This window comes from Haemaphysalis longicornis, unplaced genomic scaffold (genome assembly GCF_048455015.1).
Source record: "Haemaphysalis longicornis isolate Haplotype H1 unplaced genomic scaffold, Haemaphysalis longicornis Haplotype H1 scaffold_10, whole genome shotgun sequence".
NCBI classification, from domain to species: domain Eukaryota; kingdom Metazoa; phylum Arthropoda; class Arachnida; order Ixodida; family Ixodidae; genus Haemaphysalis; species Haemaphysalis longicornis.
In genome coordinates, this window is record NW_027526204.1 from 26,951,917 (window position 1) to 26,976,473 (window position 24,557).

Consider the following 24,557-nt stretch of genomic DNA (forward strand, 5'->3'; position numbering starts at 1 on the left):
CGGAAGCTGAGTGCACATCCAATTTTTCCAAGAGAGACACAATGCCGGCTTCGGATATTACTATTTCTTGCATAGGCGCAAGCGGGTTCAAAATTTGCGGCATAGTATTGGGGTAAGTTTGCCAATTAAACACTGATTGGAAGTACACGTTAAAGCTTTCGGCTTTGCCCCTTGTATTTCCTGTGTAGTCTATGCCGTCCATGACGTCAGGAATACTAGCCTTAGAATTATTTTTGTTCTTGACATATTTCCACATCAATTTAGGGTTGGTTTTCAGTTTTTCGCCCAGGGAGTTTAGGTAAGTTTCATGCGCTTTGGTCATTTCTTTCGTCACAGCTTTGGTCATCTTTTTTATTTTGGACCGTAGCTCAGGCTGGGGCAATTTACAATACTTTCGAAACAGCCGATTTTTTCTGTTTATCAAAGACCGAAGTTCCTTATTGAGCCAAGGCTTATCAGTGCGGCGCTTAGCTGAGATAATGCGTGAAGGAATGAAAGTTTGTGTTAGGGACAAGATCTTTGTTTTAAAAAGATTCCATTGTTCGTTCATGCCAAGAGATAAGCTATGCTGCTGGAATTCAGGCAAAAATGCATGTAGCGCACGCGAGAGCGAGCTGTAGTTGCCTTTATCATAGGAGAACACTTTTCTTGGTTCTGTAGGCCGGTGGCTCTTGACCGTGCAGGTTACGTTAGCGATAACAATATCATGATCGCTAATACCGGGAATTGTGAGTACAGACGATACAAGGGAAGGGTCATTGCAAAAGAATAAATCGAGCAAAGTCGCGCTTCTAGCACTGATTCGAGTGGGTGTTTCTACGAGTTGGGATAATGAATGTGCATTGATCATTTCGTAGAAGGCTGAGTACAAGAGAGATGTATTCCGCAGTATCGGCTTGCTGGACTGCCATTCAATGTCAGGCAAGTTAAAGTCTCCACCAAGAACCACATAACTTGTTTGCAAGCTTAACAACATGTTACTCAGCTGGAACAGAGGCTCAGGAGTTCGTAACCCAGGCGGTCTGTAGAAGGAACCAACGGCCACGGAAACACCATTTTTCAGTAGAACCTTGCACCAGACAGCTTCGCAAGACTCTGTCTCGAAGTGCATAGGTTGGCTTATTATGCTATCATGAACAAGGATGAATACGCCACCACCACGGGAATTGCGATCCTTCCTGTACACGGAATAATAGGAAGGGAACATTTCGCCGTCATTTATGGTGCCGTCAAGCCAGGATTCCGTACCAATAACTATATGCGGCTTCGAAATTTCTATTAGCGAGTTGAATTCGGCCGTTTTATTCTTTAGGCTGCGGCAGTTAACTAAAATGCATACAAGGTCATGGCTACCTGAAGACCCTCTACCCAAAGAATGAATTGTCTGTCGTGGCTACGAACTACATGGGACCACAGCATCCGTTACGTTGTTATAAACAAAAGTTTCTTTACCCAGTTTCAGTTTATTAAACCGTAGTTTGTATTCCCCACCCTGTTCTCGTGCAAAGTGAAGCAGCTTCTGCCTTTCCTGCCTAACCTTAGCCGAAAAGTCTTCACCTATCGCATAATCAGTTCCTTTTAGTTTAGCGGCCTCCGTAAGCACTTTTTGTTTGCCCTTGAAGGAGAGAAACTTCACAATTAGGGGCCTCTGTTTTGTAGGGGTGAAACGGCCAAGTCGGTGGGCCCTTTCTATAGAGGCAGGATCAACTGAAACTTTTAGTTGTTCTGAGCAGAACGCAATAACAGTGGCCTCTGCATCGGACCAAGTTTCGTTTGCGTCATCTCGAAGGCCAATAAAGATATTGTGTTGTTCTCTTAGTACGGTTGACACTTATGGAGCGGAGGCTGAGTGTGTTAAAACTACGTTTGTTTGCGGAATAACGTTCGAGGGCTTTTCCTTAACATTTCGTTACTATTTAATAGGTTTGCTCGCAGTATAGGGTCGTCCTTAACTTGTTTTTGGTATTTTTTATTCAGGAGGGCGGTCTTAAGTTCTCGTCAGTTTGAGCCAAAGTCGGCTAGGTTTGTGCCAATTCTCGGAAAACGGTAGGCTTGTTAAGGAATTGCTGTCTTGCAGTGTGTCAGATGGCTACTTTGAAGTGCAACTACAGCCATGTGTCCGTCCGTTTTCTACAAAGTTTACTTTGAAGCCGATTTTGGGAACTAGTTACGGTGGCGTCCAGAAAGTTTATGCGGTGTTCAGAATAGGAACAAGCAAGGGAAATACTAGGATGGGCTAGGTTAAATGCCTGAATGAAAGATAGGAGCTCCGCGTCACCGTGCTACCAGATGATGTTGCGGTTGTCAATGTACCTGTTATAGTACAGTGGCTCTAAATTTTGAGTCTCAAGAAAGTTTGATTTCAAAGTTTGAGTCGCAACAAAGTCTCTGCCATCTTTTCAAATGACCGAGACGTTCCGCCACTGCCTCCACGTTTTTTCAGTGTAAGGCACCCGGAGTAGTATAGGGCCAGCAGCCGCCGGCCACTGGCCCCAAGGTCCACCGCATCCACGGCGCCCCGGAAGAACGTCAGCAGACCATCCCCGAAGTGCACGGATGGGCATTGTTCAGTGGCACGCCGCCCACATCCGCAAAACCATCAATGGCCTTAACGCCCCGAAGGAACGGTCCTGGCGAAACTACGCAGCTTCCCCACAAGCGTCGGACCGACAGCATGGCACGCTAACCTCTGCATCTTCAGCGACCGCCGAGCCCAAGGACACCACAAGCAGTAAGTCCGCCGCACACTCCGGGGTCCAAAATCCAGCCCTCCGTGCACCATGGCCATGCAAACTTCGCATGGCGTATTAACGAGGTTGAAACTTCTAACAGTGACCACACGCGTAAGAATCTAACAAGCTCCGGCACTGCTAACTGCCCCCATCTGGCAATAGAACCTGATTATGTCACCGCGACTGTAATAAATGCTTCGACCATTGCGCCCTCAACAGGTCAGGTAGACACCAGTACAAACTCTTTTCCCTCGTCTGCGGTCCATACCTCGGTCAAGTTGGCGCGGCTCACACAAACTCACTCACAATTTTTTTTCCGAAACACCCCTCACTCAAATTCAGACTAAATGCGGAGCAGCACATCTGGGCTAACTCCAACTCAAACTCACGTTGAGCGCGAAACTGAGAACTCACTCGGACTGAAAACTCCAAATGTACTCAGAACTCTAAATGTACTCAAACTGAAAATGTACTCAAAACTCAAAATGTACTGCGAACTCAAAATGTACTCAAACTCAAAATGTACTCAGAACTCAAAATGTGCTCAAACTCAAAACGGACTCAAATCTCAAAAGGTACTGAAAATTTAAAATGTACTCATACTCAATGTGTACTCAAACTCAAAATAGACTCATAACTCAAAATCACTTCAAAACGCAAATTGCACTCAAACTCAAATGTACTCAAACTCAAAATGGACTGAAAACTCAAAATGTACTTAAAACTCAAAATGTACTCCGAACTCAAAATGTACTCAAACTCAAAATATACCCAAAACGCAAAATGTACTAAAACTAAAATAGTACTAAAACTCAAAATAGACTCAAAACTAAAAATGTACTCAAAACTCAAAATGAACTCAAAATGGGCTGAAACTCAAAATGAATTTAGAACTCCATTGGCCTCACAACTCTCTCGTACTAGGAATTTACTCGGGCTCAGATGGACTCTGATTTCATAAGCATTCAGTGTTTGGAAATTCGCGCTTGTGAAAATGTTACGGGTGCAAATTGGTGAGCTCAAACTCTTGCATTCGGCACGACATGACACCGTAGCTCCTGTGAGGTCAGAAACAATTTTTGTTGCAGATTTGTTACAGCTATACCTGCTGCCCATGATGACTCGCGCTGGTTGCAAGCAATTTTGCGTATATATTGGATACCAATGTTTTGATGCAGGGCCTGTGTTTGTGTTCATGACACAGGCGGTCCAGACTTGAGGGCGTCTGGGTCACTGTTTTGAAACAAGCATTATAGATCGAGGGGACGTGCACTCACAGCTCCGTTCATTTACGTCGAAGCTGTTTAGGGTTTCGGTTCCGTGCATTCTTGCTCTGCATCCTGAAAAAACGCCTTCTGTGAAGGCGAACTGTATTCGCGAATCTTTCATTGCGTTCATGAATATGCCTTTACTCTTTTAATGCGTAGCATTCTTTGCCAAGTACCCCTCTCGCCCTTCCCCTCCAGGATTATGTAACGGCCTGCATTTCAACAAAAATGCAGATATCACGGAAGTAAACCTGTAATGATTATAAAAGCATAAATGCAGAGAATTGATCAAACTAAACGATAAAAATAAAAGAAAGAAATAAGAAGACAAAATATCAAAAAATGGCCAACCGTGTAACACGGGAGTCATGGATAGTCTCAGATTAGGTTAAAATTCAGAGAGATGTGACGCTAAAGAATGTGGGGTATCAAATTGAGGATCTCGAGAAGGAAAATCACGTGAGACAAAAAAAAGCGCCTCTTTGTTTGCTGAGGCACTTGTATTATTTTCTATTAGCATTTGCTAGGTGGGATGGGGTCTGGTAGCTCGGAAAAGCACCACGCTATCGTTATAAGCAATTACCGCCACCGTACCAGCTGTTAACCTCCTGCATGCACGTGTGTGCGTGTGTGGGTGCGAGTGCGTGTGCGTGTGCGCGGGCGTTTGCGTGTGTGTGTGTGTGTGTATGTTGTGTCAGTCATTTGCTCTTTTATTGTGTTTGACACGTCGTTGGAGAACGGCAGAGCCCGAGTTAATTTTTTTCCTTTACATTGTTACCATGTGCTAGTATTGATATCTTGCGCTGATTTCTTATTGTAATAAAATCAGTTTGAGCGCACACACAAACTGCGCTTGATTATTTTTCTGAAGTGCTTCCCTTTTGTCGCAATGTGTGTTTATGTCTTGGTTGGCTCTGTTGCCACTCTATCTCCCACACTCTAGTAAGGAATTAGTGCCTCGCATGAAATTGGCCAATTCTGGATTCGAGTGCACGTTGGTACACTCTGGGAAGAACATTATGGACGCGAAACGCGGCCGCAAAGCTTATTCATAAAGAAATTTGAAATTCAACTTTCTGATAAGCTCATACGTCTCCTGTTACCTATAGTCGTCCACAATGTCCACAAAACAATATGTGTCGAAGCATTTGTTTCTTTGTTGGGACACGGAGAAATGGAGGAAGTAACGTTTCAATGGCAGTTATTAAGAGCGAGTTTTGAGTCTGGTGATTTATGTTCGAGAGCTTGGCTTGACTTTTGTTTTACCCTATGCCATCCTGCCTCGATGATTCAGCAACTAGACGCCAATATATTTATTACTGTATATCGAATTGATGGACATCTCTGGACAAACCTTCGCATGTGTATAGCACAACTGCATTAGGGGTTGCAAGGAATGTTGGTTAAACCCGACCCTGCAAATAAAGAAAGATACCTTTTGCTATATCCTCATAACAAGAACCAGAAAGCATTTTTATATTTGTCCGTCGTTATCCACCTCGACGAGACCTTTAATTTGATACTCCACATACCGTAGCAGGATCATATAGAATTGATACCAGTCAAACTATCCACGACTCTCATGACACTAACCAGGACGCATTATTTAAATGTCCGACGTGATTCCTGTAGCTGAAACCTCCAATTTGACACCCCACATGCTTTTTTGGCCTCACCTTGAATTTAACCCACTATATGACTCAAAATGACTATCTTATGATCAGAACCACGAAGCCTTTTTTTATAATACAACGTGATTTCTCTCGTCAAAACCGTACATTTGATACCCTACACGCCCTAGCGGGGTCACTTCGAATGTTTACCCAATGTAAGACTCGTCATGACTTTCTCATGGTTATAACCAGGAAGCATTTTTGTATTTCTCCCACGTGATTCCCTTCATCAAGACCATTAATTTGATACCCATCACATCCTAGCGGAATCAATTTGAATGTTAAGCCACTCAATGACTAACCATGACTATCTCATAATTTAGCGATACCACATTTTTGTCCCACGTGATTTCCCTCATCAGAACCTTCAATTGGATGCCCCGCACACCCAGTGGTGTCATTGTGAATTTTAACATTATTTATGACAAACCTTGACTATGTCATAATATTATTCAGGAAGCAGGTGATTACCATCAAGACCTTTAATTTGATACGCCACATGCCCTAGCGTCATCAACTTGAATTTTAACCTTATTTATCACTAACCACGACTACGTCCTGACATAACCATAGAGCATTTTCGTCCCCAATGATTCACCTCATCCAGACCTTGAATGTGATTCCCTACATGCCCTCGCAGCGTCATTGTGAACTTTATCCCAATCTATGACTCATTACGACCGCCCGATGAGTACAGTCAGGAAACATTTTTTTTATTTACCCCGCGTGATTCTGTTATTACGGACCTTTCATTTGACACCATACACGCCATAGCGTCATCAGTTTGACTTTTCACCCAATCTAATGCGGTCATTTTTCGGTCTTAAGGGGCGTTGCCCAGTCAATTCAGCTAATTCGTTTGAAACAGCAGAAGGGACAGCCTCCACCCTCTTTCCCCCGGCTCTCGCCTCTTCCTCTGTGACCCCTAGTATATCAAGCCGTTAACAGTAGCAGGCGAACAATCAGCAAGCAAGCACCGCCATGTGCTTTCCCACCACACTTTCCCTCCCTCTTAGTGGATCCAGCAGGACGAAAAGTTGAGACAACCATTTTTATGACCTCAATTATAACTCACCCGCACAGCCGCGAAAACGTGGTATACAGAGAGTGCTCAGGGTCATGAAAAATCAACAAGAAATTAAAAAAAATCTGACACCCCTCCCTCCAAACCGATAATGCGGATTGCCAATGGTGCCGTACCCGCAGGTAACCTGAATTCCGAGCCCACAGCGACGCATGAAACTTAACAGCCAACGATAGCTGCCTGCTAGGCTACTCATATGTACTCAAACTCGAGATGAACTCAAAACCCATATGTACTCGGAACTAAAAATGTACACAAAACTCAACATGTACTCAAAGTCGAAGAATACCGGAACTCAAAAGGTACTCAGAACTCAAAATGGACTCAAACTCAAAATGTGTTGAGAACTCAAAATGGAATCAATCTCAAAATGTACTCAGAACTCAAAATGAACTCAAATTCAAAATGAACTCAGTACTCAAAATGAACTCAAACTCAAAATGTACTCAGTACTCAAAATGTACTCAATCCCAAAATGTACTCAGAACTCCAAACGGACTCAGAATTTACTTGGTCTCAGGCGTACTCAAACTCAGTCAGGCTCACTCGGCTCAAGCTCACTTAAGCTCAAACTCACCATGCCACACTAGCCTCGCGCTCACTAAAACTCAAACTAACGCGGGAGTCCAAATGAGTCTGTGGGAGTGAACTCATGAGTGAGTTTGCCGACCTTTGCTGCCGTCACAAAAAATCTAACTGCTGCCGTCACAAAAAAATCTAACCTTCTTATGAACACTTCAATGCTAAACCTCTCCCCATTTCACATAAGCGTCTTGTCAAAGGGCCTAAAGTTTTGCCCGGCTACTGGTGGTATTGATGAATTAGAATTTTTAAGGACTTGGAAAATTTTTCTAGAAACACGAGGCTACGAGAATATCTTCTACGATCAGCCTGCGGTGAAAGAACTCGCCGAAATGTTCCTAGCTATAAGCGCTGTACCCCACCCACACAGAGCAATAGTTGCCTCGATTTGTACATCAAAGCTTTCCCATGCGATGTGCGTAGAGCATACGATGCACAAATTTCTTTACCAAAAAGAAGACTACCAAAGGAAAGAAAGCCATAGAGGAACTTGCAAGCTGTCCTCACATTATTATTAAACCTGCCGATAAGGGAGGTGCCATAAATTCTTTGAGAAAACCGACTTTGTTAACGAGGTCAATAAGCAACTGTTGTGACTTCCTCGCTCCTAGCAGAAGACACTTATCATCATCATTTCATGCTGCTTTTCACGAGCTGCCGCATGCTCTCGTGGCTGCGTCGGCTCGCTCCACTTCTTCTTCTAGTTCCATTAAAAGCTTCATCGGATCACGACGTGTCGCTCTCCTTCCTGAGCATCGCGCCGCAGCTGGAGGACCCAGAGGTCCAACACATGGTGCCGAGAACCCGGGACTTCTAGACGACGCCAAGCCCATCGACGCACGGAGTCGCGAAAGCCCAGAAAAAGACGCGGCGCCTGCGATCTTGGCGAGTTCCCAGCTGCGTGCGACCGAATGGAACGACAGCTTCGACGACGCCGCAGCCTACGGGCGCAACTTGATGGCCTTCTAACAGAAGCGGAAGGCCACATAAGTGGAAACAGAGAGGCGACGGCAGGAGCGGTGAGTGTACTGCTCGAACGAATCAATGCATTCTATGGCCAGATAGAGAAGTTGGACGAGGCGATCTTTGAAGAGACACCGGAGGACCTAGTAGACAGCGAGACGACAGACGCGGGACAATACCGCGACAAGGTTGTAAGCGCTACCGCGAACCTTCGTCTCAAGCTGCAAGAGTCCCGGTCTTCAACGCCACGTCCGACGACCGTCCACCCACCACCGACTGGCAAATGCAAGCTTCCTCAGCTAGAGCTCCTCAAATTTGACGGGAACCGCAGGTCGTGGCAGCGATTCTGGACACAGTTTTCGGCAGCCGTCCACAACAACGACGAGCTCAGCACGGCTGACAAGTTTAACTACTTGAGCAGCCTCGTGACCGGAGCAGCTGCATCAGCCATAGCCGGATTGCAAGCTACCGATGGCTGTTACAAGGACGCCATCGAGATCCTGAAACAGCGCTTCGGAGATGACCGCATCATCGTGCAAGATCATCTGCGAGGCCTCCTGGACTTGAAGCCGGTGTCATCGTCATCCGACGTCCGACAACTGAGGCAACTTTACGATCGGGTCCAGGTGCACATTCGCAGCCTCAAGGCACTTGGCACGAGCTCCACGACATACTGCACCATGCTTCGGGAAATCCTGCTAAGGGTTCTACCGACAGACATGGTCCTGCGGTTCCATGAGGGGCTAAAGACGTCACGTTCCACAGTTGATGCTTCGTTAAACGAACTCGGCGACTCGACCGGTCAAACGGGCCAGCCCGACCAGGAGCTTCAATTGCTCTTGGAATTCTTCCAACATCAGCTCATGTGTCGAGAAGCCGTTGCTGAAAACACCGCACAGAAAATTCATCGCACCCCAGAAGATGGACGTAAAGCCAACCATCCGCGTGACCTCTCTACAACCTCTGCGCTGCAAGGCTCAGCGACCGACCCGCAGCGGTGCTTTTTTTGCCACTCTGGAAAGCACTCTGCCGATGCCTGCGATTCCAAGGAACTGAGCCTATCACGCAAAAAGCAGATGCTCGCCAAAGCCGGAAGATGTTTCCGTTGCATCAAGAAGGGCCACATGGCTAAACAGTGCAGAAGCCAGCCTAAATGTGGCAAGTGCTCGAGGAGGCATGTAACGTCCGTGTGTGCCTCAGACAGCACTAAGAACGACGATGGCAACGTTACTTCGACCCCTGTCAACTTGGTCTCAAAGCAAGCGGGCTCAGTCGTGCTGCTGCAGACTCTCACAGCGAAAATAGCAGGCACGACAACATCCGGGCGCTACCGAGTTCTCTTCGATGGAGGAAGTCAGCGAAGCTTTATTACTGCGAATGCTGCTCAGAGACTGGGTTGCGAACCGCTTGAAGAGGAGACGCTTACCGTTGGCGTGTTTGGAGGTCAACACACACGGAAAACGATGAAGAAGGTGCGAGTTATCCTTTTCGCTGCAGACAACAAACGTCCAGTCAGCATCGAAGCCCTGGAAGTGGACACGATTTGCAGCGAAAGCATCCCTGTACCAGAAGAAAGAGTTCTAAGGGAGATGAATAATATGCACATCGATACGAAGGCTCTTTCGGTACAAGGAGTGGAGGATAAACAGATTGCGGTCCTCATTGGGTCAGATTATTATTGGGAGATAGTGACCGGTGCAGTGAGGCCTGTGCATGGAAAGTTGAAGGCCGTAGAGACCAAACTAGGATGGACTGTTCAAGGTCCACTGCCTGCTGCAGCCGACATCATTCAGTGTGCCAACGTTGTTGTTCTTCGAACATCTGTTGAAGATCAAGAGATCTCAAAACTTTTGACTCGGTTCTGGGACCTTGAAAGCATCGGAATCAAGGCCGAAGAAGAACGAGCGATGAGCAATGATTCAGTGCTGACGAATTTCGAAGACAACATCTCGAAGAAAGGCCAGCGATACGAAGTCGCGTTACCATGGAAGGAGAGGGTCGATCTGTGTGATAATTACGCTGTTGCAAACAAGCGTCTGCACAGTTTGATGAACAAGCTCAACAGAGACCCTGAGCTCCTAGAAAGATACGATTCCACTATTCGAGAATACCTCAAGGAGGGATCTGCGGAAAGAGTACCACCAACAAAAGGGCAGTCTTCAGAAAGACTATATTACATGCCGCATCGAGCTGTAATACGTGAGGACCGAACTACAACAAAAGTGCGCATCGTGTTCGACGCGTCGTCTCACGAATCGGGTGCGAAGTCGTTGAACGAGAACCTAGAAGCCGGCCCGAGTCTAATTCCCGACGTAGCAAGGCTATTACTCCGTTTCCGACGGTACAAAGTTGCCATGATTGCCGACATTGAAAAGGCGTTCCTCCAGATTGGCCTCCGGGAATCAGACAGAGATGCGCTTCGCTTCTTGTGGTTCAGGACATCACCGAAAGCAGGTCAGCCACTACCAGAACTAGACGTCTGGAGAATGACTCGGGTGCCCTTTGGAGCCACTTCGAGTCCTTTCCTACTGGCAGCTACATTGAAGCACCATTTTCGCTCCGTAGAGAATCGGTTCCCAGTGACAGCTCGACTCCTACAAGACTCGATGTACATGGACGACCTCCTGATTGGAGCCGATACCACTGAAAACGCGATCCAGATGCATAGGGAAATATTGGAGATTTTCCGTGAAGCTTCCATGAATATTCGAAAATGGGCCAGCAACGACCCTGTTGTAGCTGCAGAGTTCGAACAAGGAATGACTTCGGCGGAAAAATCCCTTTGCTCGCCCTCTGGGACTCTGAAAGTGTTGGGACTACATTGGAACAAGCAGTCGGACACCTTTTCTTTCAAACCGGAAGGAATCCTTCACTTCATCAAGGAGCATCAATGCACCAAACGGTTCGTGCTTCAGGCGGTGGCAAGGATCTACGATCCCCTGGGGTTTTTGTCGCCCTTTTTAGTGCGGGCTAAAATCTTCCTACAAGATCTATGGAAGGAAAACCTCGACTGGGATGACCCCTTACCACCCAACTTGTCTTCTGTCTGGCTGAAATGGAGCAAAGAGGTCGCCATGCTTCAGGATCTTCGGATTCCCAGGTTCCTAGCAGCCGGCGGTGAAGGCCCTTACCAGAAATCAGACCTTCACATTTTTTCGGACGCAAGTGAGTCGGCTTACGGGGCTGTAGCCTACCTCCGAACAGTCGACGCCAGCGGTGCCGTCACCACAATCTTACTGTTCGCGAAGACGAGAGTTGCGCCGTTAAAGAAGGTCACCCTAGCGAGGTTGGAATTGATGTCGGCTTTGCTTGCGTCCCGCATGTACGACTACTTCGTCAAGAACTGTGACCTCGGCATTGTCGACACAACATTTTGGTCAGATTCCCAGATTACACTCTGCTGGATAAGCAAAGACCCCACCTCCTGGAAGGCGTTTGTGCGAAACCGCACGCAAGAAATCCACACGTTAACGGACAAAACGCGGTGGAGATTCTGTCCTGGTAAAGAGAACCCGGCGGATTTGCTCACACGAGGTTTGTCAGCGCACAGACTGAGCCGGTCACATTTATGGTGGCATGGACCTAGATGGCTTGCCAGTCCTTCAGATTTATGGCCGGAGTTTGGTGAGAAGATGGACATCGAAGACTCAAGCTTGGATGAAATTGAGACGCGACCACCAGAAGTTAATGCTTACGCTGTTAATACCAGACCGTCGGTGCCATCGCTTATTGAATGTGAACGGTTCAGCAGCCTCACAAAACTTCTACGTGTGACGGCATGGATCCTACGATATGTAAAGAAACTAAAGAAAGAAAGTGATAGAAGTGGGGACCTGTCTGCGGAAGAAGTTCAGCAAGCAGAGCGCTACTTGCTTCGCATCGAGCAAAGAACTCACTTCAGTGCTGAAGCAGATTGCGTCGCTACCTTGAAACCGTTTCCCGCACAAAGTCCCATCGGGCAGTTGAGACTGTTTTTCGACGACGACGGGTTACTTCGAGTCCAAGGAAGAGCAGAGAATGCTGACGACTCTTACTGCTCTCGACATCCTATCCTACTGCCGAAGGACTCTCACCTCGGGAAATTGATAATCCATCATGCTCATGCAAAAGTCTTCCATGGAGGAGTCCGAGATACTCTGACACAAGTCCGGGAACGATTCTGGATTCTGAATGCGAGGCAGTCGGTGAAGAAGGCAATACGGTGGTGTGTCGTCTGTCAACGCCTCCAAGCTAAACCAGTCGAGCAAGTGTCACCTTCGCTGCCCAAAGACCGCTTTAAGCAAGCTTCTCCATTTCTGGTGACCGGAGTCGACTTTGCGGGACCCCTGTACATCAAATCGCATTGCCAGAAGCGCTCCTATGTCGCCCTTTTTACGTGCGCAGCAACAAGGGCTGTTCACTTGGAATTAGTGGCAGACATGACGACGGAAAGTTTCCTGTGCGCCCTGCGGAGGTTCATATCCAGACGTGGTCTCTGTCAAACTGTGTATAGTGATAATGCACGAACATTTGTCAAGACCTCCAAGGAACTTCAGAAGCTTTGGAGAACGATTAGAAACCCCGACGTGCTTGCCTTCTTCTCATCCTCAGCAATTGAATGGAAATTCATATGCCCGAGCGCTCCCTGGTGGGGTGGGTTTTACGAGAGGCTCGTACGGTCTGTAAAAACCTGTTTAAAGAAGATGCTTGGACGGCGGCTTGTAAATGAGACAGAGTTGTCCACGCTACTAACAGAAGTGGAGGCCGTCGTGAATTCGCGGCCTTTAACTTACGTTTTCAATGACGTTCAGGAACCATATCCTCTGTCTCCAGCAGACTTTCTCGTCGGAAGGCGACTGACAGCATTACCACCGTACGATCCAACAATCAACACCGACTCGACCACCGATCAACTAAAGAATCTTTGGCGCAAAAGAGAAGAAGATTTGCAAGCCTTCTGGTCACGTTGGTTAAAAGAGTACCTTAATGAGCTTCGGAATTTCTCATCCAACAAAGCTAAAAGGACAGATTTATTGAAGAAGGACCGTATTGTTCTACTAGGTGAACGACAGCGTCCAAGACAACTGTGGACTTTGGCGCGAATCGAAGAGTTGATCGCCGGACGAGACGGCATTGTCAGATCCTGCTATCTCCGTTTGCCCTGCGGCACTACCGTCAAGCGCCCCGTACAGCTACTCCACCCTTTGGAAGCCTCCTAGCGTCATCTGTCGGCGGGGGAGACTGTTGTGACTTCCTCGCTCCTAGCAGAAGACACTTATCATCATCATTTCATGCTGCTTTTCACGAGCTGCCGCATGCTCTCGTGGCTGCGCCGGCTCGCTCCACTTCTTCTTCTAGTTCCATTAAAAGCTTCATCGGATCACGACGTGTCGCTCTCCTTCCTGAGCATCGCGCCGCAGCTGGAGGACCCAGAGGTCCAACAGCAACTATTGCTATCGACGTTCTGCAAAGCTCTCTAATGGTCTCACTCAAGACTATCAGAAAATCGTCGAAGATAAACTTAGCTTGTTCAAAATAAAACAATCAATGAAACAACGCCTCCTTTCCTGATTCCTTTAAGTGCAGTAGCCGGTTAAGTCTACCTCCTTCCTAAGATTCATAAGGTGAACAACCGAGGGCGCACCGTTATTTCTGGCACAGGCAGTGTTACCGAAAACATTCTGCGTATATGGATTATCTCTTTCGCGACATTCGACCCAGCTTTCTCTACTTCATTAATGATACCAACGATTTTCTCTCCGACATCTCAAAACTACCTTTTAGTCACCCTGGATGTTGCGTCACTGTTCATTGTAATCCTTCATGAAGGTGGCATCATCGCTGTGGCGTCGCATCAAGGTGGCATATCAGCAGTCGTCGTTCGACAAACCCATCGATTTTTGTACTGTCCAAACTAACTTCCTTTAGGATTATTCTGGAACTTAACAATTTTGCGTTTGACGGGGTTCTTTTCGTGTAAGTCAGCGGTATCTCAATGGTAACAGAATCAGAGCCAACTACGCCAATATATTTAGGGTTTACTTCGAATGAAACTTGCTTTACACCCAATCTTTAAAGCAACTGTTAAATAAAAAGCATATTGATGACGTAATCATGATCTGGAAGTACGGTGACGTGGAGCTTCTAACCTTCATTGTGGCGTTTAACCTAGCCCATCCTATTATTTCCCTTGCTCATTCCTACTCGGAACACATTGTAAACTTTCTGCTCGTTACCGTTACTACTTCTGAACGTTGGCTTCAATTTAAACCGTATAGCAAACCGACAGACACGCTGCTGTATGTGCACTTTTAAAGTAGCCATGTCAGACACTGCAAGACAGCAATACCTTGCAGTCAAGCCCACCTTTTCAGGGGACTTTGCACAATCCAAGGCAACATTGAAAACTGTCAAGACCTTACGACTGCCCTCCTGAAAAAAAAATACCCGCAACAAGTTATCGACGAGGCTACTCTGCGAGCCAGCCCATAAACATTAAGAAAAAAACCCCGAACGTTCATCGGGAAAAAAAATTAGTTTCAACCCACTCCGCCTCCTCTCAAGAGTGTCAACCGTACTAAGAGAACATCAAAATATCCCACTACAAATTGAACGCTTAAAAAGCATATTCCCCGAACCAGCACGCATTGTCTACAAGCGTAATAAGGATGTTGGGTGACTTTCTCACTACCTCTCGTATCAGCCAAACGGAAACTATTGGTTACATGCCCTGTAGGAAACCTCGATGACCACTACACAGCGTGCCACTAGCACGGCTTCGGACTATTGCGTAAATATAAAAGGTAAATTTACTGTGACTCTGCTAATGTCGTATACGTTCTAGAGTGATTTCGTTGTAGGTAACAACAAATTTGGCAAACTGGAGCGCCCTTTCAAATACGGTTCAATATTCACCGCACTCATGCAACAAGTTGTCCTTATCAGCTCCTGTCACAACTTGTCAATGGTCCCGGTATTGTAGTTGAGCAACTTAAAGCAACAATTTCGTAATTCGTTTTAAAACCGATCACAACCACGAGGTTCGCGCATCTTATCTCATTGAACAGTTGGGTCAGCAGCACTGGTTATAAAGGGGTAAAAGGGCAACTAACATGCATTACCCTCGAATAGAAATGGCGACCTCTAAATTTTTATTATGTTGTTCAAAAATCCTACCCTTAAGATTCCCGCCAAAATTTGCACAAAATTACAAATACACCAGCTTTATAAACCTAATGCGGCTCGACCATGCGATTTGTCCTTGGGAGGGAGGCCGCTTCCGCCCCCCCCCCCTTCACTTAGGAACATTTAACCCTTTGTGATCTATGAACCCTACTTATTTCCTGTTCGGTTGCTAGCTCACTCAGCATTGCTCTTTTGTTCACCGGATCTATTCTTCCGCGGGGTGCACACCCTAAACACTGTCTTGTCTTGCCAGTCTTGATCCGCCCGAACCAGTTTCCCACCCACTTATTACCTTGTGTACTTTTCCCTTCTTTTTGAAACCGCGATTGTTCGCAGCCCACGCCAGGTGCGTTGCCACGTCGTCATGCAATCTTGAGAGCTGCCTTAAAAGTTAACCTTCACTCTTTATTCCTCTTCCTCTCTCTCTTTTTCTTTCTCTCTCCATCTCCCTCTCGCTCTTTTGTTGTTGTACCATGGGAATAGCCCGACTGTAATCATACCTGTCGTTTCCGAAACATCTTCGTGTCCTTCTCATAGTTTTCGACAAAGCTATATAAGAAATGTGTTCAAAATGCTTGCGGCAGCAAAATCATGTAACCTGCCGTAGTGGCTGAGTGGCTAAGGCGTTGTGCTGCTGAGCACGAGGTTTCGGGTTCAATTCTTGGCCGCGGCGCCCGCTTTTTTGATGGAGGCAAAAAGCAAAAATGCCAAATTGCGCCAGATTTCGGGTGCGTAAATATTCCCAGGTGGCCAAGATTATTCCGGGGCCCTCCTCTACGGCGCAGCTCATAACCTGCGTTGCGTCATCGCCTTAAACCCTACAATCAATCCATCAATCAATCAATCAATCATGTAATCAATCAGTCAAACAATTGGCAAAATCATGCAACCGTACTCTGATAAAGGCAAGTTCCATTTCCGCTGCATGAGCAAACTTTCTTTGTTATTTTTCTTGCGGCGTATCCGACTCTACTTATACTATATATATATGTATATATATTTGCGTGTGTGTGTGCGTGTTCATATAGGTGAATATATTTATTTATTTATTTATTTATTTCAAAACAACCCTACAAGCCCTCTGACGGAGGGTATTACATAAGGTATACATCTAAACACAATAGTGAAACGGCAAATCAAAATTTTATTACAACAAAACACAAGAACAAAAAGAGCAAAGAAAAGAACACTGCATCGCGTAGTAAAAGGAACATTCTCAAAGGAAGGAAAAAAAAGTAGTTCTGAGAGCATCATACCAAAATTGATACGTCACAGCACGTGTTCTAGCATGCGAACTAGCATACATGTTCTTATTATTAGGATTTTGATCATTCTCACCCAGTGATGTAAGCACTGCCGAAATTCATATCGAGGTGCGGCGGTTGCCACCTGGATAGCCATCACCACAAGGAATCTGAAAAGCTATTTTTTGTGAATTAGTGATGCCCATGCAAACGAACAATAATTGACTAGTTACTGCATGTTATTCTCTTTAAAAGCACCCTACAAAACATTCGACCGCTTTCGCCCTAAGATTCCAAGACTGAGGAAACAGTGGAGCTGGTGATGTTTACTAGCTTTACCTGCCGAAGTCAGGAGAACAAGTACACTTCAACGAAGCGAAAGTGCAGTGCAAACACGCAAGCTGCAAACCCAAAGGAAATGCTGAATCAAAATGGAGAGTTGGGCGAGCCGGTATTGCGACATGGTTTTCTTTTCGAAACAGGGCGTTAAAGAGGAACCCAAAGAAAAGAGCCAGACAGGAGAAGCGCTGATTATCGGCTGAGATTTATTCAAAACCAAGAAACATTTATACATAAAACATTGAATCATCGCATGGGCTACGGTAAGAATCACATCCAATCACCGATGGAGATAAAGAGAAGTACTTTCCCTTGCTCTGAGTTTAATTACAATCAAGAAAAGCCACCTCTTTCTTGTGTAAACAAACGGAGGCCTGATAAACGCATTTTTCAGCATGCCTGGTTACGTCGGAAGTCTGTATAATTTGTCGCTTAAGCTCATTGGGATGACGGAAGAATACAGCAGTTTTTTTTCAAATGGCGTTCACAGGAGTGTGAGAATATGAACGACAGTGATCCGACAAATAAGATGCCGTTGTGCCTTTTAAGGAATTAAATTGCTTAAATAAACGCATGTGTAAACAACAGCCCGTCCGGCGAACATAGGGCTTACCACATGACACAGGAATTTGGTAAACAACACCAAAGCAACATGGTACATACTAATTCTTGTCATTATCACAGCACTTTTCATATCTACCGGCTTCCTTTATTTGCTTCCTACTCTACACTAAGGCACAGACTCTATCAACTTTGTTTGGTGCCATTATAGCAACCTGCACTACCTCATCTGACAGCTACTTCTTTTTAGTCTATCAGTGGTCTGTTGAGCATAAGGGATCATGGAGTACATTTTCTGTTGTTCAACTCCATTTTGTGCGCAAATCTTATTGTGACATTTTATTATATACAAGCTTATTACATGCTCATGCCAAAGCACTGCTTGAAAAAGTTGTTTCTTTCACTTTTTTTACCTGATCACTAAAACGTTCATTCATTGAGTGTACGCATGATTTAGAAACACTGAACGAAGGCTAGAAAAGGCAATAGAGTTTTTACAAGTTCACTGTGGTGGCATTTGATGTTGAACATAGGCTTTACTTATCTAGGCGCGAATTGCAAGCAAAGAGAGTTGTTACGAAATTTTAACGAAAGGTCGAGAAATTGGATACACAAGTTTTGCATGGCTTCAACAGTGAACTTCAGGCCCATCTTTTTCTTTTGTATTACCTTCAAGACATGCAAAATACAGCACAGAAAGAGGCGCTTTTCAGCAACCATAAATAATAGTATACGTGCCTGAAACCGTTTCTAACCATTACCTACAGGCCTCCATCCAAAGCAAGATCACGTTCGTAAATTAAATACCACTTATATGGGGCCACCTTAGAACCGATACAAAAACCAGATTTCTTAGATCTTAGCTATCGTACTTTGTAGTCAGTGGTCATCCTGTCTGGTTCTTTTCCTTGTGGTACTATTTTATAGGCTGTTTGCCAAAACCATGAGGAAATGCTGAGCGCCCTGAATGCGATGACAGCCCAATCAAAGACACGCCGTTTTTATAACCCGAGGGACTGAGGGTTGGTTCCAACAAAATGTAGCGTTTATTTCTTAAGGCGCACACTCCCAGGACCTGCTTATAGGCCCATTGCATCTATCCCACTTTCCCTCACACTTCTTCGCCGAGCATCGTCGTTCTCTCCACTTTGCATTGCTAAGTTTGGAGCTACGCTGATTTTCACTTAAACACAAGGTTAACAGCTCCATTGTTAAAAACTTGGGATCCGGGTGTCCATGGCAGCTCTAAACTTTTCTTGGTACTGATATCTTCAATTCATCATATACCTTCGCAGTAGAACAAACACCAGCAAAGGCACATTTAACACAGGATGCGGCGCAGAATAACAAGTGATATCCATACCGCAACGAAAAATATTATGTCAAAGCAGATATCTTCGCGCTTGGGCACAATCAACGCACGGTAGATTCATTCATAAGACAGTTTCTTAACATTTACAGGAAGGCATGCAGAAGACAGCGTCTTCCTTCGGCTGAAGAGGCACCCCATCCGTTCCACTCCGCTTTGCAAAATAGGAAGCGCTATTTAGTTGGCGCGAATGTTGGAAAAGCGAAGCGGGATGAAAGGGTTGCCTTGTCCGTCGAAGAACGCCATTCTGTTTTGCCTACCATTCTGGAAGTTTTATGGTTTGAGTTATGACGCCTTCATTATGCGCTGGCGCGAAGATTTATTGTTTGGAGAGTGCAAAAAATTACTGTCAAGCACGTTGCATTTTATTCCGCATAGAATTTTAAAAACGTGTTTGGAATGCTATGAACACCAGCATCTTTATTGGTGTCAATATTGCGTACCAGATTACCAATTTCGGCTAACTAATCCGTACTTCTGTGATGGCAAGCAGTGCACTGTCGAGACCACAAGCAAGACTGGTACCCTCATTGACACTGAAGACTGATCTCATATAACCAATCAATGCTTCCCAGATTTTTGAAATCCTGAAAGGGCTAGGATAATCTCCGGCCGGCCGGATTTAACGTTTCCCAGAAGTTATGGGTCATTCTTTGTAAAGGTCTTACGCAGTTTAGTATTATAATTTACCGAGAGAAATAACTTTTTTCTGTATCCCTGATTTTTGTGAGGTAGGTAAATATTTGGGGAATTCAAGGGAGGGAATCATTCAATATTATCGCAGGTAACGGCTATGACTGTTTTTTTTTATTATACGTCACACCACCCCTGAAATATACCCTAACAGTAAGTACCAAGGACAGTTCGATGTCAAAAAGGTAATTTACCCGTTTATGGCCGCTATGCCACTTTTGGTCGTTTATTAGTAGCGTAGTGTGGTTGTTAAGCCATGCACAAAATCTCTGAATGAACTTTGGTTCTTGGTACCAACCGATCAGTTCCGTTAAATTACCCGTTTCCAGAAATAAACTTTCCGTCACTAAAGTGACTGTTTTTTCAATTACCTCAGACAGCAATTCTATCTTGAACTTTAAAAACATATTTCGAGATATTAGAAAACTGGGTGCACAACTGGGCACTTCCAAGCCCTTTTACAGCATTGTTTCATGACGTAACAAAATCTTGTTTTTGCGATAGCAGTTGTTGACCTAAAGCCACCGACAAAAACATGCGTTGGCATCGGTAGTGGGGCCTCTGGTTTCGTACGATCGGAATATTAAAAGGCCAACGTTAGGTTCGGAAGCTAAAAACCCTACAAAACACTTGAACTTCATCATCATCATTTTTTCGGGTAAGTATGGGCAAGATTCATTTTGGGCGACATGTGTTCGCGAACGCAACCAGCAATGGTCGAGTTGACAGAAGCTTCCCTTGAAGAGTAATCAATAATTTATCCATGAGCACATTACTGAGAACCACAACGCACGCAGTTCCTGAAAGCCACCCGAAATATAAATAAAGCTTTTGTTTTTTTACCTATACCATACTTAAAGACAAAATTTTATTTATCATAGTAGTTTTAACCTAAAGCTTACTTTGATTGGAGCGCATGGATTGAAACATTGAAGACCTTAAGCCTTTGACAAAATTTTGCATGTCAAATTGTTCAAAACCTACACGTGAAAAACTGAATTGGTCTAGCCTGTATAATAGTATACCTCACAAAACAGCGTCGCATGGTTCCGCTAAGCAATATCTCTTCTCAACACCCCTTTGCATACTCAGGCGTCATTAGGCATCGGTGCTCAATCCTATTTTGTGTTGTATAGAAATTATATTTCTAATAAACTTTGTGTTCACATTAGGTTGTAAGCCGACGGCGGTGTCTGATATCGCACCTAAGTTAATGATGAAATTCAACGAAATCATGACTTTCTAAAATAATTTAATGGGGTGATCAATGGCAGATCCCTGTTAACTTTACTAAAACAATACTCATGAGAATTACGCATAAAAAACCTCTGGAGTTCTACTACTCTACGAACAATACAATTATGAGAAGAAGTGACCCAAATACAAATACATGGGTCTTGGTATTACAAAAAGCTATCCTGGTAAGAACACATAGATTCTGAAGAGGCTACATCCGTTCTCCGAATTTTTTTAAGGTGTTCTTTACATTGATTTTCCCCAACTCTTGGTGCGATATTGCAGTATGCTGTGATACAATGCGGCCCGTTCAATGAGACAGATATTCGACAATTAAAAGATGCAAAAAAGTCCTCCGGTTCTTTTATATGGCAAGCAGTCCTCTTTTCTTTACAAACATTCTTGCAGAAAAGTTCTTCGGTTCATTTATATGCCAACAGGTCCTCTTTCCCTTTACAAACCTCCGTTTAAAAGCAAAGTGCCACCAAATACAGACTGAAATCGAATATTGAACCTCGCATTTCTCTTCTAGTTGATGGAAGAACACTCTGCGGTTGACACGTGACATATTTTTTTTATTTGCGGCTTACGCGACAAGACAGAGACACCATCTAGCAGCGCAACAGAACCGAACGAATTCTTTCAACTGCTCGTTTTTAGTAGAATTGTGAATTGAGTAACTTAACTAATGAAGTTGTTCCGCAAAGTGCGTTGTTCGCCTGCGACGGTGCACTGCAGTAATTATCGTTATATATGTATCTATTTTGTCTGATTTTGCTTGTTGACTCATTGCTATTGAAGATACATGGTAGCATTCATTCTTCTATATGTTTAAACTTTGTTTGCTTCTGATCGTTCTTTGGCACTTACCACGGGTGTCCCTTGATATATGCCACCCCTGGCATAATCTTGAAACAGTGGATGTAACAAAAACTAAAAAAATACTAAAAAATAAAGAAAAAATACAGAAGCTGGCGCAAAGTTACGAAGATTTCACTGAATGTCTTACCACAGAGGATAACGCCATGTCAAAATTCGAGATCTGAGCCCAGAGACGACTTCTTCTTTGTTGCCCGGCAACCACAGTGCTGTGCTACTGCTGGAAGCACTTAATGTTGAGCAGTGGATCGTCCTGAACTGACGCTCTTATATTCGCCCGAGAGAGCTCTGGAGTACTGGCAGTAAAATGGTCAGGACATGTTCTCGTTCACGCAGCTGCCTTTGCTGCGCCGTACAGCTGCGTAGGAAATTCACCCCCGAATTATGTAATCACGCGTAAAGATGTGTTTTTTTCTGTTTTTTGCGAGCCAGAACGCAGCCGAGCCACACAGGTGGTCGGCTCATATGGGTTATAAATTACAAAATAAAAAAGCTCTTCTTGCATGCGAAAACGCATTTTTACCAGCAAATGCCCCAATCCCCATTTTCGGCTGATTGCTGGAGCGCAGTTAATAGGTGCTGACATAAACACATCAAACTAACGCCAGACGAGGAATTTGTTGAGCGCGTATGTGGGCAGCGTAGTGCTCAATAATGCGTTTGCTTTATCTTTAAAAGAACCTCCACTATTTTTCTCGTAGAAAGCTACATATTTAAGCAATAGCACTAAATTTCCTTGAATTTGCAGGAATTTTTAAGCTGATATAAAGAGCTAGAATTGTGTCATCTTTAGCAATTGGTTAGATAAAGAAAATTTTACGAAAAAAATTTCAACTTTTAATTGATCCTTTCTTAAGGATTTTCTCAGCCACCTCAATGTTCCTTTGTTTTTAAAAACAGCAAGTGTGGAATGGTGATTCCGGTACACACGTCCGGTGAGGTTTTCTCTCCTTATGACTACCTACCTATCTCTCTGATATCAATACCATGCCAGCTACTCATACAGGAAATTCATTCAAACTAGAAGAGTTTTCTCAAATTTAATTTATTTTACACTCTAGGAACACGGTGTTCGCAAAACTTAGGCTAGTGAAAATTAGTTGCTCACCTTTACTAATGATCTCTGTTCTTTGCTGTGTCATTGGTCATTAGTCGAGAAAACCGTGATTGATTTTGCGATCGCACTTGATTGCACTTTTATAGTACTGCACTGGTAGAACATAAACATTGTCAAGTTAGCATTCATCCTAATGTTTACGATGTATTGAATGTTTTCTGCAGAACAGATTCCATATTGTAAATGACAACGCTAACGTGCCGTCTCACTGTAACGTTACTTGTCGCTTCCATCAGGGATCAGTTTAGGGGCCCTGCACTTCCCAATTTATATCAATCGTCGTCTACCACCCTAGCATCATCCACAGGCCTTTTCGCCGATGTTTGTGTTTATGATGATGTGGCGAAAAGGCGAAGAGTGCAAACCCCAGCAGCAAGACACCTGGGCAATTCCCAACGGGGTGTGTGCGGCAGTATCCGAGCGAGGTGTGCGGCTGGAGGAAGATTTGCTGGAACGGGTCAAGCAGTCCCATCAGAGCCTCACCGGTGAGCATGTGCCTCACCGTAGAGGCGCTGACGATCATTTGTCGGATGACCACGCACGATGCCCTCGACCGCACGAACATCAAGACGACCCTCATACAGCGCTTCTGGTTCACGGCGCAAGGCGACCAGGAGAAGTTAAGGATGGTACGGCCTCAATACGGGAAGAACGGAAAGCAGCTGGCCACTCGGCTGCCTGGTCATTTCTACCACTGGGTGGAGATGGCCGAAGTTCTGAAGACCAACGACGGTCTCCGGATCATATGATCACCGAGCAGTACCTTCGCTGTTGCAGTTCGAACCTCGGCATTTTCCTGAAGAAGCGGGAGCGCCAGTCTCCTGCTACGCTTGCCACGTACACGGACAGCTTCCTGGAAGATCAGTGTTTGCACAAGCTCGGAGAAGCTGCGGGTAATGCACGAGAGTCAAGACAAGAGCCACCTGGCGGACCGATGAGATCGCCTTCAGGGAGAGTCTTTGGCGACCGTGTCGGGCACCGTGCTGCGGACTGTCGAAACACACCTAACGACTTTTCCGAAGTGCAACACATGTGAAAATCTCCGTCACGAGGCACAGAACTGTAGGCAGGGCGTGATGATGGTCGTGGCTTGCGCGATTGCCAAGTGTTTCACGGAGCCTTATAGCTGCTCGAAACCCACCTAGCCCAGGAGTCCGGCGGCCAGACCATGAACAGGGGCCTTTACACGAGGCATGAAAACCCCAACTTTGTCGTGGAAGGCATTTTGTCGTGGAAGGACGTCTACTAGAAAAATAGCAACGGTGCTAAGGTATCCAATAAGTAATACGGGGATTTTACGCATAGCCCTGGTTCCTGGAAAGTGTCTGTGCGGAACGACCAGACACGTGCGTCTTCTAGACAGATCCGGCAATCTCTGGCAAGAGGCAGTTATTCAGTTTGAGACGCCTTACTTTACCGGGATAGTAAGCGCTGCTTGCTTGGAGAACCCCATTTGCGATCTCAAAGTGGGCAATCTCCCTCGTGTACGAAACTTACAAGATCCAGATCTGAACTGGAAGCGTAGACTCCCACCATCAAAAGCGCCAGCACAGATGAACATTTTCGATACACCCTCAAGCAGCAAAACTTCAGTTTTTGTTTCCGCCGTTGCCGGAACTGCAGACGACCTGCTGCCCTGGGAGGAATCACCAA

General features: G+C 45.2%; 1 protein-coding gene across 1 annotated transcript; it reads left to right on the forward strand.

Annotated features, from left to right (window-relative positions):
- The first annotated feature begins 2,556 nt into the window (after positions 1-2,556).
- Positions 2,557-23,653, forward strand: LOC144159767 (uncharacterized). Its single transcript, XM_077691460.1, has 3 exons — positions 2,557-2,731; positions 8,741-11,739; positions 23,318-23,653. Exons 1-3 carry the CDS (start codon positions 2,557-2,559, stop codon positions 23,651-23,653), a joined length of 3,510 nt encoding a protein of 1,169 aa, XP_077547586.1.
- Positions 23,654-24,557: the final 904 nt, after the last annotated feature.

Coding starts and splice junctions, on each gene's coding strand:
- LOC144159767 (XM_077691460.1), top strand. CDS start 2,557: ATGGGCATTGTTCAGTGGCACGCCGCCCACATCCGCAAAACCATCAAT. Junction 2,732..8,740: donor GCCCAAGGACACCACAAGCA/GTAAGTCCGCCG, acceptor TGACCGGAGCAG/CTGCATCAGCCATAGCCGGA. Junction 11,740..23,317: donor CCACCTCCTGGAAGGCGTTT/GTGCGAAACCGC, acceptor TGTGTGCGGCAG/TATCCGAGCGAGGTGTGCGG.